Genomic DNA, 18,520 nt, shown 5'->3' on the forward strand with positions numbered 1-18,520 from the left:
TTATCATAATAAAGATGCTGTAGAAACCAAAATAACTAAAAACTGAGACAAATAATTTAAAAACATTTTACAAACACTTGAAGATTTTTTATTATCATTTAAGACAGAATTAACAATCAGTAGCTATTTTTAAATGCCATTGAACTGAAAATGTAATTAAGATGTCGGATTATTTTAATGTCAAACTCGTCCTCCGCCTCAGTTTGGTACTGGCCATCACTTTCTGTTCAGATCTACACATTGAAATAACAGAACATCACGTGGGAACACGTGAACTCCAGAGAGAAGCTCCTCCCTTTTATAACAAACCAGAGCCCTGAGTCATCGTGCTGCGTTCACTGCACCTGGGAAAATCTCCTTTCACAGAGCAATCAGGAGGAACTGGTGGATCACTCGTCACGTTGCTGCACTTTTAATGTTTCAATATTTTAATAACTCTGGTTCCAGCTTCTTCAGTGAGAAGATTTATTGATTTTCTGTGTTTATTATCATTTTGATCATAAATTTTATCTCTGGCTTTTCGACACCTTGATTTGTTTAACTGTGACGTACGCTTCAATTAAAAGTTTCCACAAATTATTATAAATAATAATTAAAATACCTGTTTGTCACAGACTTGGTTTAATTTAGGTTTAAGGTCAAAGTTCAAACATTTTACACTGAGGTCTCAAGCACAGACTGTAAATAAAGATGGACGACATGACGGCTCCCAAAACTGAAGCCAAAGCATCTATATCGCCCCCTGGTGGCTGGCTGCAGTAAAGGTAATAAACCTCCTCCATGTTAACAGATTGAATTTGTTGTTTGATGATTAGGTCAGATTATACTCCGACTGTAAATTACGTCACCACCACAAGATGGCAGCGTTTGTATCAGATATTTTCGCTTCTTTTCTGGAGGAAGTGGAGACGCGTCGTCCATTTTTATTTACAGCCGAAGGGCTCTACGTTAAAGTGTAAAGTGCCTTGAGATAACGAAAGTTGTGATTTGGTGCTAATAGAATTAACATGTTTTATCAATGAGAAGCTCAGAGCTACATTTTCCTCCAGGACATGAACACAGCATTATCACATAAAAGAAAAGAACTAACATTTCTGAACCGTTTCTCGGCTCGTGTCCTAAACTCGTCCTCTTTGACCAGTGTGATTACGAGTGCTAGTCATCTCCATGGTTACTGTGTCAGTCTTTACTGGAGGTTGTCGTCGCTCTGCAGTGGGAGTGGCCTAGCTGAGGATTTTGTGGTAGGGGTGCAGGGGGAGGGAGGAGGTGAACGCTCTGATGTCGGTGATGAGCGTGGCGTCCTGGAGTGACGGGGAGGAGGCCGACAGGAAGGTCAGCTCGCTGACTTCGCCGTAGGATGAGGTGGGGGGGTTGTCAGAGCCGTCTGAGCCGCAGGCGACGCCCTGATCCGGTGGGTCGTTCTCCTCCACCCCGAAACCCACCACCTGACCGGAGACAGAAAACACATAAAGAACCACCTCACATCTTGTGGAGCTTCTATCATCACACGACAGATTCTGAAACAAACAGACTCGTTTTCTGATCATGTGTTCGTTCCATAAATCAATAATTTAGAACCAAACACAGAAGAGATCCCATGTTTAAATTGAGCCTCCAGATCAAACTCACATGAACACTGAGCTTCCTGCTCCTGGTGTTTCTGTGCTCCAGGAACCAGGAGACCAGCTCCTCCTGAGTGAAGAGCTTCAGAACCTGGATCTGCAACAGAGACCACAGCAGGTTACAACCACAGACTGGACCCGGATCACAAACAGGACTGTAGTCAGCGTTTGTCCTGTGAAGCAGCAGCAGCAGGTTGTCGGGTCCGACTCGTTTCAGTGCAGTTCTGAAAACAGCTGGAGAGAAATGAGTTGATGAAAATATAACAGCAGGTGAAACTGTTTCACAGGTGGCTGAACAGAACGATACAACTTTATTGCTGTTGAATGATGAAAACCTGTCAGGTTGAGCTTTTTGAACTTCTTCCTGTTCAGTTTCATTTCACTTGACATCGCAAACTAAATGAATTCAGAGGGTCAGGAGCTTTATTTTATAACGTTTAAAACAGGAAAACAAGAGAGAAATGTCCTCGTGTGTGTAAATATCTTTGTGTCTCACCTCCTTGTTGAGCCGGTCGAAGACGTACTGCTGGGTGACCACCTCAAACCAGTTGCGGTCCACTTCCTCTCCCAGGTGAGCGTCCTCGCACTCCTTCAGCTTGATGAGGGCCGTCACCTGGGTCCTGAAGGCCTCCTCGCTCAGACTCGCCAGACGCTCCCCGAAACTGACCAGGAACTCTTGGATCTTCGTCTCCACAAAGTCGGTGCTGCGAGGAGAAGAAGACGTTCTTTAACGGCTCGGCTTTGAGCTGTCACCTTCTCTGGAGCTCCACGGTAACAAAGTCACCTCACCTAAACTTGGTGGCCTGTGTTTCCACGGTGACGGAGAAGCCCAGCACTCCTGAGGTGTTCCTGCAGGTTGGGTACACCTGGTACCTGGAGGTCGAGGATCAGAGAGGCTTGTTTGGGACGGTTCGAGAAACATCATCGGTCAGTTTATCTCAGTGCAAATGAACACCACTCACCCCAGTGTCTCCTTCGTCCTGAGGAAGTCGAAGCAGGGCTCCTCCATGTGCATCTGAGAGGACACAAGGACATGAGGACACAAGTCACATTGACAGGAACACAAGTTTTACAGGTGCACTTGTTTTGACTTGTTTGCAGTTATAATATCATAATAAGACTTTTCTGCAGCAGCACAACAGATAAAGCTGCAGCGAGAGTGAGGAGAGTCTGACCTGAAAAAGTCCATTTTAAAGTAAAATAAAACGTACACACATGTATTTGCAGTTATATTTCACAATCTCAGCAGCTGACATGTTCACAACATCCGAGACTTATTCTGTTCATGTTCATGGGGATTTTAGATTAGTGTTATTATTGTAAAATGTTTTCATGCTCTAATGTTCAGTCGTCACTGTCCTCAGACTGTCCATCGCTGCAGCTCCTCTTTTCAGCCTGTCTCAAACTCTTGGTCTCTTTAAGACCCCCCTCCTGATGAAGCCCACTCTGCTCTGATTGGCCAGCTGCTCCACTCCGTTGCGATTGGTTAACTCCTTTGAACCGGTGTCGGAGACTTCAGTCTCTGCTCTCGCTTCACCTGCGGAACGTTCAATCTCAAAGCGTTTTGCTAGTGTTTCCAGGTTGAACGACATTTTGTACGAGGTTCGTTTTCTCTGGTTTGGTGGGTGTGTCAGAGGTGTTGTCCAATCAGCAGTGACGTGTATATAAACCCCGCCTTATTAAAGAAACAGTGACACTATGGATTGTAAAGTTCTCTACAGATGCAGCAGCGGCTGTTTCACATCAACTGAAGATGTTAGACGATAAAGACAGAGACTGAAACATAAGGTGTATTTTATTAAAGACGTATTTAAACTCGTCTACGCTGAGATTTCTTCTACAAGAACAAGAAGAATGACCTTCTCAGCTTCGTCACTAGCGTTGGTGAGTTTGTGTAAAACGTGTCAACACTCACCACCATCAGCTCCATGAGGGCGTGCTCTCTGAGGTTCTTCAGCCCCGACTGAAACAGACAGATTCAACTTTTAACACAAAACAATGGATGTTCAGGACGAGAGGAGACACGTGAACTGATGATCCTCAGCCGAAGAACAAACCTCAGTCCACCTAAATATGTATCTATGTATTTAAATATGATTCAGTTCCTCATTTCTTTCTTTAGTGCTTCTTTTATATACTTTGTTCTATTGCCTATATTACTGTTTAATCATTTTTTAAATTTAAAATGAAAAGTAAAAAATTACATCTTTCTTTTGCCAACATTTGTATCGTATTTGCTGAAGTTCAGTGAAACTGGGAATTTATCTGTGACCCTCAAACTAAAAACTGTTGTTGGATCTTTAGATTGTTTTCAGTGCTCTGAGCTGCAGACATTTCTTTACCGTCATGGTGTGATAGAAACGTACGTTTCCTCAGGAGAGAAATCAAGAGGAACACGTTTCTCCTCGTTCTCACCTGGTAGTAGACGGTGACTTCAGAGTTGGCGTCTCCCTTATTGAGAGATTTGACTTTACAGAGATGATTATTGTGAGGCAGCTCCACCACCCGGAACAACACGGGGACCTCTGCAGACAGAGGCTGGTACTGCAGCTTCCTGCAGGGACACACACCAGGTCAGACTGATATTTAAATCAACTTATCTATCGTCCTCATCATCTGGTTTGTTTCTTCTGGTAAATAATAAAAACTCAATGGATCGATCTTTACATCCAAATGTTAAACACCGTCAACACTGTAATTTAATGACATTTTAAAAATTCAGGGGTGTGAATACTTTTTGTCAGACGACAGAATTCTCACTTTTGAATCAAATGTAAATTATACATGTAAAGTACATTAATGTGTAAAGCAGGATACTCACTGGGTGAAGTACTGCAGAAACTCCCTGGACTCCTGGTGGAGGAAACATCGAGCAACAGATTAAAACAGAACTGTAAACTAGAAGGATCATCCTTCCACCAGGGTTCCTGGTGATGTGTCCAGTAGTTTTTGTCAACTTGTTTTGTGACGTGTTGGTCTGTGTGTGTCTCACCGTGCTGGTGAAGTTTCCCTGAACCAGCCCCTCAGTGTACAGCTCCGCCTTCAGCCCGGTGACAAAAGCCATGAGGTCGTCGACGGTCAGACCTTTGACAACGGCCTGATACTTCTGAATGACTGACCAGCGACAGTGCTCCAGGATCAGCAGACGAACGTCTCTGCAGAGAGAGAGGGACAGTGTGTTGTTTCTTACAGTCGAGCTGGAGAGTTCGATGTTCAGGTTAGTTCCTCTCTCACGTCTGAGCACAGCAGCTGCTTAGCTTAGCATAAAGACTGGAAACAGAGGGAAACTATTAGCCTGGCTCTGTCCAAAGGAAACTAAACCAACCAGAGCCTTTCACTGAGAAGTTCCCAAAGCGTTCAGCCTGAGACAAATTCACACCCACCTGGTTCAGTCTGAACCTGAATATCAGGCGTGAAAGGCCCCAGAGGAGGTGATCTGGGTCTGGATCAAACATGTCTGTGTGTGTCACTACTGTGATGGACAGGTGACCTGTCCAGGTAAACCCCGCCTCTTGCCCATTGCCAGCTGGGACTGGCTCCACCCACCCCCCCGACCCTCAGCAGGTTGTGTGACGTACTTCCCGAGTCGCTCCGGTTTGATGAGGATGTTGAAGTAGGTTTTCTTCAGCTGCTCTGAGAACATGGTGAAGACGCCCGGCTCGGCGCTGAAGTCCGCCAGGTGATCCACGATCAGCGTCAACAGCAGCTGAACACAGACGAGGGAAGACGTGTGGGTTTGAATCTCTCACCGCTCACTGAGCAGTAATTCACGTTTCTTGAACTTTACTGTGACGTGTTAAACATTAGTGGAGACAGATTCCTGACAACACATGTTGTTCACAGTGTCTTTGTTGTTTCCACACTCCGACGTCAAAGCACATGAACAAACTGAAGAACAGGGACTAAACTGATGTGGATAGGTCAGAGTTTAAAGAATCCAAGAATGATATTTCTTCAAACACATTGGAAAACATCTTCATCAACTCCCTGTTCATTATCCGCAGCGAGCTTCTCCTCACCGGCAGTTTGTGGTTGAAGCCTTTCAGCCGGATCACCAGTCCGTGCTCGCTGGCCACCAGTTTGTACTCGAGCTGCGCCACGTCGGCCTCATACGCCGGCTCCGCCAGGTTGTGAGCCAGGATGTTCACGAAGATGTCGAACAGAACAAGACTGGAGGACGAAGAACAACGTCACGGATCAACTGTCGTTTCTTAAAACACATAGTTTGCACTGGTTGGATTTTATATGGTGTGTTTGTGGTGTTTGCTGTGTGGTGCCGGTAACGTCTCCTACTTCTCTGGGCTCCTCTGTATCACCGGGGAGATCAAGTTGAAACGAAGATAAGCTGAAACACACAAAAAGACGTGGTCAGGAATTTACCTGAACATGAAAACGACTTCATCAGTTTGTTACAACTGACAAATAAAGAAAACTCAGAGAGGAAATGAAAGATTACTGAAGCATCAGAAATCACATCCAATCATCTGATGGTTCAGCTTTTCACCGGACATTTCCTCGACCAATCAGACGGCTGACGCACCTTTGGGGATCTTGAACTTGTTGTCCTTCTTGTACCACAGACAGCCTCGCTCATTGTTCACTATCCTGACAGGAAACTCTGTGTCCGCACAGTCCAAAGTTTTCAGGGTGAAATCCGTTGCTGCAGAAGAAAAATCAGAATGAAAACCAGAGATTGAAGCTGTTGATCAAACACCTCGTCGCTCCCTGATGACAGTTTGCACGTCTGCACGCACTCAGGACACGAGGTCACTCAGACATTCACCTTCCAATCAGATGTTTGGGACCAATGCTGATAACCATATATCAGCCAATATACAGGGTTTCATTAATGATCTCATTTGTCCTGCCACAGTTTCATAATTAATCAAAATGTGTTTTTACACTTCTCACAATAACACAAGAGATCTGTAACTTGGTGTTTGGCTCCGTCGCTGCTTTGTTTATCTACGTGCAGCTCTGTTTGCAGCGTGCTCGCTCAGGTACTCTCGCCAAAGTGCAGTTGTTAGTGTCCACGCAGTCAGACCTCATAGTGTCCGCTGCAGCTGTGATGAGGTGTGACAGAGTGGAACAGTCTCTTTAACGTGTGTATGAAATGTCTTTTTAAAAGATGGCTGTCAGACTGGCTGCTGGGTGGAGGACGGTCCAACCCTCAGACGGGCGCTGCTGATGTGGACGTACACAATGTGTCTGAGATCAAGTCAAAGTGACGGACTGACCGATGAATTTGTTCTCAGCAGGAAGGTGGAGTTCAGGGATGAGTTCAAAGTCTCTCGCCCAGCGCTGAGCCCACGTCTCTGGGATATCTGAGGAGACACAAGAAGCACGTTCAAGGGAGTAAGGCACGTTAAAAAGTCTATGTTTGAGAAGACCTGTGTGTGTGTGTGTGTGTCGTACCCTCCATGCTGTAGCAGGTACCAAACCATTTCTCTCTGAGTGAACAGCGACCTTCGTTTTCTGGTGACAACAGCAGCAGGTTCGCTCTGTCTGGAGTCAGCAGGGACAGAGCAGCAGTGATCACCTACACACACACACACACACACACACACACACACACACACACACACACACACACACACACACACACACACACACACACACACACACACACACACACACACACACACACACACACACAGACACACACAGACACACACAGACACACACACACACGTGTCAGACACTCAATTTAAATGGTGGAAGTTTAATTGAATGGTCTACATTGTAAATAAGAGGTGATTCTGGACACAGATTGTGGATCAGATCTGAATCTCTCTGCTCACTGTTACCTGAGGGTCATACTCAAACATGAGCTGGTCCCCAGTCAGGAAGTCGTCTTTGGGAAACAGCTGCATGTTCTCACAGATGTTCTCCACAAACTCGATGGGATCCGTCTGTCGACGAACACAGAAAAACCCTCAGAGGTCGACACAGGGACTTGGACCGACGGGCACAGCATGACAGGTGGGGGGGGGGGGCTTGTTTGTTCGTCAGCAGGATTACACAAAAACTATAGAACAGATTTCCAGTAAACTTGGTGGAAGAATGAAACACGGCTCAACAAAGAACTCTTTAACTTTCGGGGTACTTCTCTTTCTTTATGATTGGCAGATGAACAGATTTCTCAGCGAATAATTCATGGATCTTGATGAAAAGCTCAAATGCTCGACTCTACAGTTATTTCTTTGGAGCATGTTTATGGTTACAGAGGCGGACAAACCTCTGATTATTGTTGATATGTGGTTGTAAACAGAGGTGTGTGTGTGTGTGTGTTGTGTGGTGTGTGTGTGTGTGTGTGTGTGTGTGTGTGTGTGTGTGTGTGTGTGTGTGTGTGTTGCAGTACCTGCTCCTGATAGTGGAACTCATTGGCTTCTATCTTCTGAATTTCCTCATAGATCCTTTAAGAAAGAGAACATGATGTGATCTTTGAAATCAGATGATGAGAACTTGTTATGAAACACATTAAACACACACATACAATAAAGCAAACTAACACACTGCTCATGCAGCAGAATTAGAAGAAAGATGGTTCCTGTAGTGGAGCAAACAACCATTAAATAAGAATATTATTATAATTATTTCTAAGACTGACCTCTGCTGGGGGCCCAGAGTCTGGAGCATCTTCAGATACTGGAACACAAAATCTACCACCTGCAGAGAAAGATAATAATGTGTGAGGATGTGTGCGAGTTATGGGACAGTTACGATGTTTGCATGTACGAAACATTCCAGCATCTTCCTCTGCATCAATAATACATCACACATACGATGACACATTCAAGAAAAGACTCAAAATCAAGAGAATAAAGTTGAAACGTTGTTCAGAATCAGTTTGAGTAATAATTCTGTTTGTTCAGGAGACACCACAGAAGATTGTGAACACTAACATTTCCACTTTCTCACTTTCTATTCTCAAAATGCAAATAAATAAATAAATCTTCGTCTTTTTAGTCTCAAGATTTCTACTCTATTCTTATCATTCAGACTTTCATACTGAAACACTCGGCTCTCAGTATTCTCCAAACGCAAGAGGAAAACAAAAGTTCCTCCTCTCACAGTCTAGATGTGTGTGTGTGTGTGTGTGTGTGTGTGTGTGTGTGTGTGTGTGTGTACCTGGTAGAAGTTCTGGTAGCCCTGGTCGGTGAGGGTGATAGAGATGGAGAAGATGGAGTAGGTGGTGTTTTGATCGAAGCCCGTCTCACTGTTTCCTCCAAACAGAGCCAGAGCCCAGCACCTGAACACACAGACACACAGACACAGAACCATGAGTCTCCTCCATTTATCTACACTAACATTTATTATTTATCAGACTCAGTTCCTCTTTATGACCCACTTCTTCCTGAGCAGAGACAAGATGCTCCCGGTTCCTTCGTGTCCGATGAGCCAGGAGATGTAGTGAAGCGGCTTCACTCTGACAGGAAACACAAACACACACAAACAAGACTCTTTTTACTAATGAAAGAACAATTGATCTGAGGAGAAAAAGTCAAACACGCAGACTTTGTCTCACCTGTAGTGTTGTCCCTGTGGAGGGACGGCCCAGCTGATGGTCAGAGCATGAACCTTCCTCACAGGGATCACTGAAACACACACACACACACACACACACACACACACACACACACACACACACACACACACACACACACACACACACACACACACACACACACACACACACACACATAATCAATGTGTGTATTATCGCTGCCCTCTGAAAGATTCTTGAAGTCGAGCATTTGTTTCTGTCTTTTTCAGTCCCCAGAGAAAGATGCAGCAAGAGCGCTTCCTATTTTCCTGCTGCTAAAATCATTCCAGGACATCAAGTTGTTCGCTTCGCTCGATGTCTGCGACAGAACAACTTCACACTTTTTGAAACAGCTCTCGTGTCGGCAGAAGATGTTGCTGCAGGTTTCCACTGCATCGTTAGCACAGTTAGCACAGATTAGCTCAGAGAGATAAAACATTGTCGTCTCCCTGAACGTCCCACTGAATCCCGTCTGTATGACTCAGAAATACTACGAATGAACAGACAAATCTGACTTGACTGACATAATTCTCTGTCAGATATTAAAATGACTGAAGACGGAAGAACCCTTTGATCATACTGTAGTACTGAACCTACACTGCATTAAATCATGGTAATGAGTTTCAATCACTAACCACAACAGACACAATTACAACATTCACAACACAACAGTGTCTGACCTCTGTAGAGTTTGTTGAAGGCCGGTGTGTCAAACGGCTGCTGCAGGTGAGAGAAGTCCGGTCGAGGTTCACAACTGGAACAAACAAAAGTTCATTCATTTACCGGATTTAGTTTCTTTTCTTCTGTAATGTTGTTGTTGTTAGTTTTGGTTTAGGTGCAGCACTGCAGCTATTCCACAGTACATCGTTTTAAAGCACACACTGAGGTAGACAGCGTTTCCTACTGACGGGAGTTGGTGCAAAGTGTGTGTGTAGAGATATATACACATGTCTTACTTGTTGGGAACTTTAATGAAGATCTCCCTCACCCACTGCTCCAGAGTGTCCAGAGTCTCTGCAGAATCAAAACACCTGTTTTTAACATGTCCTGCTCATATGTAAAGTTGAATATTAACATTATCATAACAATGCTAACATCCAATCTTGGTTAACATGTAAGCATTAGCTCTGGGCTCACAGGACTTTCTCCACTACTCCACCAAACTGTCAACAGATTAAAAGCTGTGTACCTTTGGACTGAACAGTGAGTGTCATGTAATGAGCAGAGTAGTATCTCCTCCAGAAGTCTCTGAGCCGCTGGTATGTGTTGATCTGTTTCTCTCTGGGCTCCAGCTTTAATGTCTGAGCGTTACCTGATGGGAACAACAACACATCTGTTGAATATCACAGAAAATCAAACTGTGCGATGCTGAACTAAGTAGATTCAGCTTCAGAACGACCAGAATGGAAAATGAGTTTCATTACAGGTAAGAGGTGAGCCCCCTGCTGGTCATTCCAGAGAATACAGCTTTCAGGCACTTCCACATTGGCTTCACTTTTTTTATAACATCTTATGGTGATTCTGCACAAAAGACATGTTTGAGTTTTGTCTTCTTCCAGCTGTGATTGCTTCCTCTGAGCTGCGGTGAACAATGAGTCACAGAGTAAGAAAACAGCAAGAACCTGTTCAAATCTAGATTTAAACAACGGAAACTCATATCGACATCATCGTCTACGATATCAAACAGAAAATAATGTGAAATGATCACTGACGTGTGTGTGTGTGTGTGTGTGTGTGTGTGTGTGTGTGTGTGTGTGTGTGTGTGTGTGTGTGTGTGTGTGTGTGTGTGTGTGTGTGTGTGTGTGTGTGTGTGTGTGTGTGTGTGTGTGTGTGTGTGTGTGTGTGTGTGTGTGTGTGTGTGTGTGTGTGTGTGTGTGTGTGTGTGTGTGTGTGTGTGTGTGTGTGTGTGTGTGTGTGTGTGTGTGTGTGTGTGTGTTTCTCACCCCAGCAGAATTTGCCCATAGGGTGTCCAGGCTTAGCGAGGCTCCCGAACAGCATCTCCTTACGATGAGAGTCTGACGGCCTCGCCAGCTGGTACTCTGACCACGCAGGTTAATGAAAAGAGAGAAGTTCAGGCCCCTCCCATTTGTTTGTCAGGATTACACAAAAACTACTGAACAAGTCTGACCAGGACAATCTCTTCATATGTGAAAGAAAAACTCCAGAAAACCTCTGGACTCATGAGTTCATGTGTGAAACGACTTACCACTGTCCACAGCCTCCACCTCTCTGTCGATGGCGTCCTCAATCATCAGAGGACAGATGAAGAACTGAGCCCACCTGGAACACACACAACACAGAGCTTTGCTCAAACAGTCAATCAACACATTATTAATCTGCAAATATTTCAAAAACTGTTTAATAAAGTATTTTTTCATGTAATGTTCCTGAACCTCATCAGAGTAAACTGATGATATTTAAACTGTTGATCTCACAAATCCAAACATCTGCAACGTCACACCATCATTTTATAAACTTATCAGCTCACCGATTAACTAAGAACAATTAGTTTCAACCCTACATATACATAAAAAACTGAAAACTCAATATCTCATATCCTCACTTTGCACAATGCGAAGTGAAGAGAAGTGATTAAAGACTTTGAACAATATAAAGGTAAAATAACTGTGAAAACCTTAAAACTGGGAATTAAAAGTGAGCCAGCGGAGAAATAAGAAAATGAGGTAACAGAAGTTGTAGTTTCTGCCTCACCTGTCGAGCGCCTCTCTGAAATACTTCCTCTGCACATCGAACTGAAAGATGGTTCTCTCACAGTCGGTGGAGGCATTGTCACTTCCGCCGTGCTTCTTCAAGAAGGCGTCAAAGCCGTTCTCTGCTGGATATTTCTCACTGCCCATAAACACCACTGGACATCAGGGAGAAAGAAAAGATAATAAGAGGATGAATTCAGTAAAGGACACAGGACAAGATGTTCTCAGGAAAAGGTACAGTTATTTCTAGGGTTACCATCAAGATTTTAAATTGTTTCAGGATCATGAGATTCTCAGCTTTTTGAAGGAAACTTGACATCCAGTGAACAGAAGTTTACTGCGTCACTGGAGGGGAAATGTTTCTGGACTCCTGTGTTGGTCAGAGCTTGTGGGTGTATTACTGGACCTTTAGTGGTACAACTGCGCCTCCTGGTGTCCTAATACGGAACTCACTGAGGAAAAGGATCGCTACTAAACTTCAAATGAAACTTCAAAAGTCACCATCATGGAGGCTCCACTGCATTTGATGAATAAAACCCGATACGGACTAAAGGAACAAGTTCAGAATTAGATAAAAATATAATATATTTCAAGCATATATGTAAGTTTGTGGTTCTTTGTATTTGTTTTTAAGTTTCCCTCTTTCTCTGCTGCGTTTATTTCGCTGATCTCACACGTACGCGTTGCGTTCACACTTTGTATTCCCTGACTGACCCACAGTCTCTTCTCTGCCTGAACTCACTGTGTTCCAGGAAGTGGGCGAGGCCGGGCAGGTCGTCCGGGTCACTGAAGCTCCCCACACTGATGCACAGAGCAGCTGCAGCCTGGAGGCACACACAATAAAACAATATGCACTCAAATGCACGAATTCAGCAGCCACCAGACCACTGAGGGTTATTAAGGACAGCTCTGCGATGGAGATGATGGAGTGTTTGTCACGTGACCAATAAAGTCCAATGACGACATGATTAACAGAGACTCCAACAGAGACAAAGCTTTGTTAATGAGTCAGATTCTTTGTAGTTCACCAGATAAACCTGTTGAAAGCCACCAGACTCCATCGACAGAAACAGTAATTCCATCCCACAGAAGACGGAGTTGAAGGTCCAACTCTGCCTTGGTTGGTTTGTTAGTTTGTGATATTGTGTGATATTTAGATTTAAGTAAAGGATCTGGATTAGGGAATCACATCCACTACCTGTTTCTCAGAGCTCCCTTTCTTCTTCCCTGCGCTCTCCTCGTCCAGCTCCTCAAAGTCGCTGTCCTGCTCCGCCTCTTCGTCATCCTCCTCGTCCTCCTCTGACCCCTCACCGGAATCCCCTTCATCCTCCTCTTCCCTCTCGCCCTGGGCCTCAGTTTCACCCTTGTCCTCTCCGTTTTCACCACACCCCTTCAAGTCGGCCCCACTGAAGTCGGAGATGAGGAGAACTCGGAGGCCGTTATTCAGCTCGATGTACCTGCAGAGAAAAGAGGGCGATATCGTCTCTTTGCTTCTAAGATCAACAAACACTGATCAGTCGAGGTCAAACAATCAGTCCATTAATCGATTAGTTGACCCTCACAAATAATATTCAGCTTTTATTCTGATAATCAAAGTGATTCATTAAAGGCACCAACAAACTGAAGATATTAACGAATGAATGAACTTAATCACTGTGATTGGCTGACAGGTGACAGGTCTGTGTTCATTAATTATGATCCCCTTCCTTTAAGATTTGAGAAATCCTCCTCATCAAAATGTCAGTATCCTGAAGTGAGTCCTGACAGTGTCGAGCCCCCGTTAGTGTCTCATGTGCAGCTGTCTGCTGACATTCAAACCAGACACCTCCTTCTCCCACCTGTATTTCTTTGGGTCACTGGGTGATTTGATGATCTCTGCATCACCCTCGTCTCCTGCTCCGACTCCTGCTCCGTCTCCTGCTCCGACTCCTGCCCGGCTCCTGTCCGTCTCCTGCTCCGTCTCCTGCTCCTGCTCCTGCTCCTGCGCCTCCATCGCCAGCAGCCACCTGGGCCTTAGCGTCTGCTGATGCCGGTGGCGGCTCGCCCTGGTCCGGGGCAGAGACCTGTCCTGGCATACAGCCCCCGCTCTGCGACTTGTTGGTCTGAGGCATTTTCTCAGAATCGTCTGGAGCGACATGAAGAACAACATGAATGTTCATGAGTATAAATATTGCAGATCACGCAGCCACAACAGAATTCTGCAGAAAACATGTCCAATAATGTGTATTACTGGAACTCTATGGCCAGAAGTATGTGGACACACAGCAGGGCTCTTCAAACGTTGTGTCGGACTCTGAGGTGAGCGTCTGTCTCTTTTCTGGTGTCCCCCCCCCCCTCCACAAAGAAAAGGTTTTCCTTCCTGAAACCTTTGGGATGAACTGAATCACCGACCATGAGACACGTCTTATCAAGCAGCTTCCACTCAGCTGGAGACAAATGTCTAAAGCCAAAAAGAGTAGTCGATAATCTATCATCTGATTGACAGGAAATCACTTTGATAATTGATTCACTCATTCAGTGATTCAAAGACTTTTATTAAGTCACCATCATCTGGTTTGTCCATTAACATTAAGATAAGATAAGTTAGGATAAGTTAAGATAAGATAAGATAAGATAATCCTTTATTGGTCCCACAATGGGGAAATGTGCAGTATTACAGCAGCACGAGTCAAAACGACATCAGTAAGTAATAATACTCACGTGTGAGGAATATAATCAACATGAATGTAATTAAACTACTGCACACTGTGTAAAACACAGTGTGAGGACATCATGAAGTGTGTCAGTGAGGATCATGGACTCAGCAGAGCTCTAACTCTCAGGACTCAGGTCCTTGAGGACCATGGACTCAGCAGAGCTCTAACTCTCAGGACTCAGTCCTTGAGGACCATGGACCCAGCAGAGCTCTAACTCTCAGGACTCAGGTCCTTGAGGACCATGGAGCCAGCAGAGCTCTAACTCTCAGGACTCAGGTCCTTGAGGATCATGGACTCAGCAGAGCTCTAACTCTCAGGACTCAGTCCTTGAGGACCATGGAGCCAGCAGAGCTCTAACTCTCAGGACTCAGGTCCTTCAGGACCATGGACTCAGCAGAGCTCTAACTCTCAGGACTCAGGTCCTTGAGGACCATGGAGCCAGCAGAGCTCTAACTCAGGACTCAGGTCTTGAGGACCATGGACTCAGCAGAGCTCTAACTCTCAGGACTCAGGTCCTTGAGGACCATGGACCCAGCAGAGCTCTAACTCTCAGGACTCAGGTCCTTGAGGACCATGGAGCCAGCAGAGCTCTAACTCTCAGGACTCAGGTCCTTGAGGACCATGGACTCAGCAGAGCTCTAACTCTCAGGACTCAGGTCCTTGAGGACCATGGACTCAGCAGAGCTCTAACTCTCAGGACTCAGGTCCTTGAGGACCATGGACTCAGCAGAGCTCTAACTCTCAGGACTCAGGTCCTTGAGGACCATGGAGCCAGCAGAGCTCTAACTCTCAGGACTCAGGTCCTTGAGGATCATGGAGCCAGCAGAGCTCTAACTCTCAGGACTCAGGTCCTTGAGGACCATGGAGCCAGCAGAGCTCTAACTCTCAGGACTCAGGTCCTTGAGGACCATGGACTCAGCAGAGCTCTAACTCTCAGGACTCAGGTCCTTGAGGACCATGGAGCCAGCAGAGCTCTAACTCTCAGGACTCAGGTCCTTGAGGACCATGGACTCAGCAGAGCTCTAACTCTCAGGACTCAGTCCTTGAGGATCATGGCGCCAGAGAGCTCTAACTCTCAGGACTCAGGTCCTTCAGGACCATGGAGCCAGCAGAGCTCTAACTCTCAGGACTCAGGTCCTTGAGGACCATGGACTCAGCAGAGCTCTAACTCTCAGGACTCAGTCCTTGAGGATCATGGAGCCAGCAGAGCTCTAACTCTCAGACTCAGTCCTTGAGGATCATGGACTCAGCAGAGCCTACTCTCAGGACTCAGGTCCTTCAGGACCATGGACTCAGCAGGCTCTAACTCAGGACTCAGGTCCTGAGGACCATGGAGCCAGCAGAGCTCTAACCACCAGCCTTAGGTGCACAACTCTAACCTAGGACTCAGTCCTGAGGATCATGGACTCAGCAGGCTCTACTCCAGGACTCAGGTCCTTCAGGACCATGGACTCAGCAGAGCTCTAACTCTCAGGACTCAGGTCCTTGAGGACCATGGAGCCAGCAGAGCTCTAACTCTCAGGACTCTGGTCCTTCAGGACCATGGAGCCAGCAGAGCTCTAATCTCAGGACTCTGGTCCTCAGGACCATGGAGCCAGCAGAGCTCTAACTCTCAGGACTCAGGTCCTTGAGGACCATGGAGCCAGCAGAGCTCTAACCTCAGGATTCAGGTCCTTGAGGATCATGGACTCAGCAGAGCTCTAACTCTCAGGACTCAGGTCCTTGAGGATCATGGACTCAGCAGAGCTCTAACGACTCAGTCTTAGGATCATGGAGCCAGCAGAGCTCTATCAGACTCAGGTCCTGAGGACCATGGAGCCAGCGAGCTCTACTCTCAGGACTCAGTCCTTGAGGATCATGGACTCAGCAGAGCTCTAACTCTCAGGACTCAGGTCCTTGAGGACCATGGACTCAGCAGAGCTCTAACTCTCAGGACTCAGGTCCTTGAGGACCATGGAGCCAGCAGAGCTCTAACTCTCAGGACTCAGGTCCTTGAGGACCATGGAGCCAGCAGAGCTCTAACTCTCAGGACTCAGGTCCTTGAGGACCATGGAGCCAGCAGAGCTCTAACTCTCAGGACTCAGGTCCTTGAGGACCATGGACTCAGCAGAGCTCTAACTCTCAGGACTCAGGTCCTTGAGGACCATGGAGCCAGCAGAGCTCTAACTCTCAGGACTCAGGTCCTGAGGACCATGGACAGCAGACTCTACTCAGACTCAGTCTGAGATATGGAGCAGCAGAGCTCTACTGACTCTAACCCCAGTCTGGGATCATGGAGCCAGCAGAGCTCTAACTCTCAGGACTCAGTCCTTGAGGATCATGGACTCAGCAGAGCTCTAACTCTCAGGACTCAGGTCCTTCAGGACCATGGACTCAGCAGAGCTCTAACTCTCAGGACTCAGGTCCTTGAGGACCATGGAGCCAGCAGGCTCTTCCGGGGACCTGGCAAGCCTACTCCAGGACTCTGGTCCTCAGACCATGGAGCCAGCGGCCTACTCCAGGACTCAGGTCCTGAGGACCATGGAGCCAGCAGAGCTCTAACTCTCAGATTAGTCCTGAGGATATGGACTCAGCAGAGCTCTAACTCTCAGGACTCAGGTCCTGAGGATCATGGACTCAGCAGAGCTCTAACTCTCAGGACTCAGGTCCTTGAGGATCATGGAGCCAGCAGAGCTCTAACTCTCAGGACTCAGGTCCTTCAGGACCATGGAGCCAGCAGAGCTCTAACTCTCAGGACTCAGGTCCTTGAGGACCATGGACTCAGCAGAGCTCTAACTCTCAGGACTCAGGTCCTTGAGGACCATGGACTCAGCAGAGCTCTAACTCTCAGGACTCAGGTCCTTGAGGACCATGGAGCCAGCAGAGCTCTAACTCTCAGGACTCAGGTCCTTGAGGACCATGGAGCCAGCAGAGCTCTAACTCTCAGGACTCAGGTCCTTGAGGACCATGGACTCAGCAGAGCTCTAACTCTCAGGACTCAGGTCCTTGAGGACCATGGAGCCAGCAGAGCTCTAACTCTCAGGACTCAGGTCCTGAGGACCATGGACTCAGCAGGCTCTAAGGACTCAGGTCCTTGAGGACCATGGAGCCAGCAGAGCTCTAACTCTCAGGACTCAGGTCCTTGAGGACCATGGACTCAGCAGAGCTCTAACTCTCAGGACTCAGGTCCTTGAGGACCATGGACTCAGCAGAGCTCTAACTCTCAGGACTCAGGTGCTCTGCTCCTCTGGAACCGACCTGACACGTGATGTTGTTGGATTCACGGATCAGAGGAAGAGATGAAGTCTGGTGTCACAGTGTGAACCGTCCGCCCGGAAGTAAACACTGGATTTAAAACTGTCGCGTTAACGTCAAGTATTCCGAAGTGTAGTCAGTGCCTGAGTTAGACAGTTTAACCGGTGGTTACCCGGTGGTTACCCGGTAGTTACCCGGTAGTTACCCAGTAGTTACCCGGGTGTTAACCTGGTTAGCCGGACATTAGCTGTGGCTAATCCTGTTGTTCAGAGCCACAGCACTCACGGTTGCGCTGCGGCGGGTTGAAGCGGCCCTGCAGCTTCTGAGGACCCCGCAGCTTCAGGAGGAGCCGCGGGGGTTCGGGTGTAACGTGTTTGAAGTGAGTGGATCGAGATGAAAGCTTCTCACCTGTGACCGAGCTCCGCGCTGCTGAACTTTGAAGAGTCACATCCGCAGCGCCAGCCTAGCATGAGCCGTTAGCCAAAACAAAGCCTGTGATTGGCTGAGAGCGCGTCACTCACACACCGATGGCGCTTCTGATTTGTCCAAATCTTCTTCTTTGTGTTTCATTGCAACCAGGCGGAGCGTTACCGCCCCCTGCTGCTGTGGTGTGGTAGCGTAACCTCATCCTCTTTCAAATCAGACTCATTTTTATAATATATCATATATTTACCTGGAATTCTTCTGTTTCTATGTTTGTGAAGCACTTTG

The 18,520-nt window shown here is 46.6% G+C and overlaps 1 protein-coding gene across 1 annotated transcript; it reads right to left on the bottom strand.

Annotated features, from left to right (window-relative positions):
* Nucleotides 1–72: 72 nt before the first annotated feature.
* On the bottom strand, nucleotides 73–18,310 carry nrd1b (nardilysin b (N-arginine dibasic convertase)). The gene is made up of 31 exons (XM_035176047.2): nucleotides 18,218–18,310; nucleotides 13,718–14,004; nucleotides 13,078–13,336; nucleotides 12,622–12,703; nucleotides 11,881–12,034; nucleotides 11,375–11,448; nucleotides 11,112–11,207; nucleotides 10,358–10,480; nucleotides 10,125–10,182; nucleotides 9,849–9,922; nucleotides 9,151–9,220; nucleotides 8,974–9,051; nucleotides 8,754–8,874; nucleotides 8,233–8,291; nucleotides 7,984–8,038; nucleotides 7,430–7,534; nucleotides 7,038–7,161; nucleotides 6,860–6,946; nucleotides 6,163–6,282; nucleotides 5,916–5,967; nucleotides 5,642–5,792; nucleotides 5,201–5,328; nucleotides 4,615–4,777; nucleotides 4,444–4,475; nucleotides 4,038–4,176; nucleotides 3,538–3,585; nucleotides 2,585–2,637; nucleotides 2,412–2,495; nucleotides 2,119–2,326; nucleotides 1,630–1,719; nucleotides 73–1,445 (listed from the first exon to the last, which is right to left on the bottom strand). Exons 2-31 carry the CDS (start codon nucleotides 13,870–13,872, stop codon nucleotides 1,224–1,226), a joined length of 3,264 nt encoding a protein of 1,087 aa, XP_035031938.2. The 5' UTR covers nucleotides 13,873–14,004; nucleotides 18,218–18,310; the 3' UTR covers nucleotides 73–1,223.
* Nucleotides 18,311–18,520: the final 210 nt, after the last annotated feature.

This window comes from Hippoglossus stenolepis, chromosome 14 (assembly GCF_022539355.2).
Source record: "Hippoglossus stenolepis isolate QCI-W04-F060 chromosome 14, HSTE1.2, whole genome shotgun sequence".
In the NCBI taxonomy this organism is placed as follows: domain Eukaryota; kingdom Metazoa; phylum Chordata; class Actinopteri; order Pleuronectiformes; family Pleuronectidae; genus Hippoglossus; species Hippoglossus stenolepis.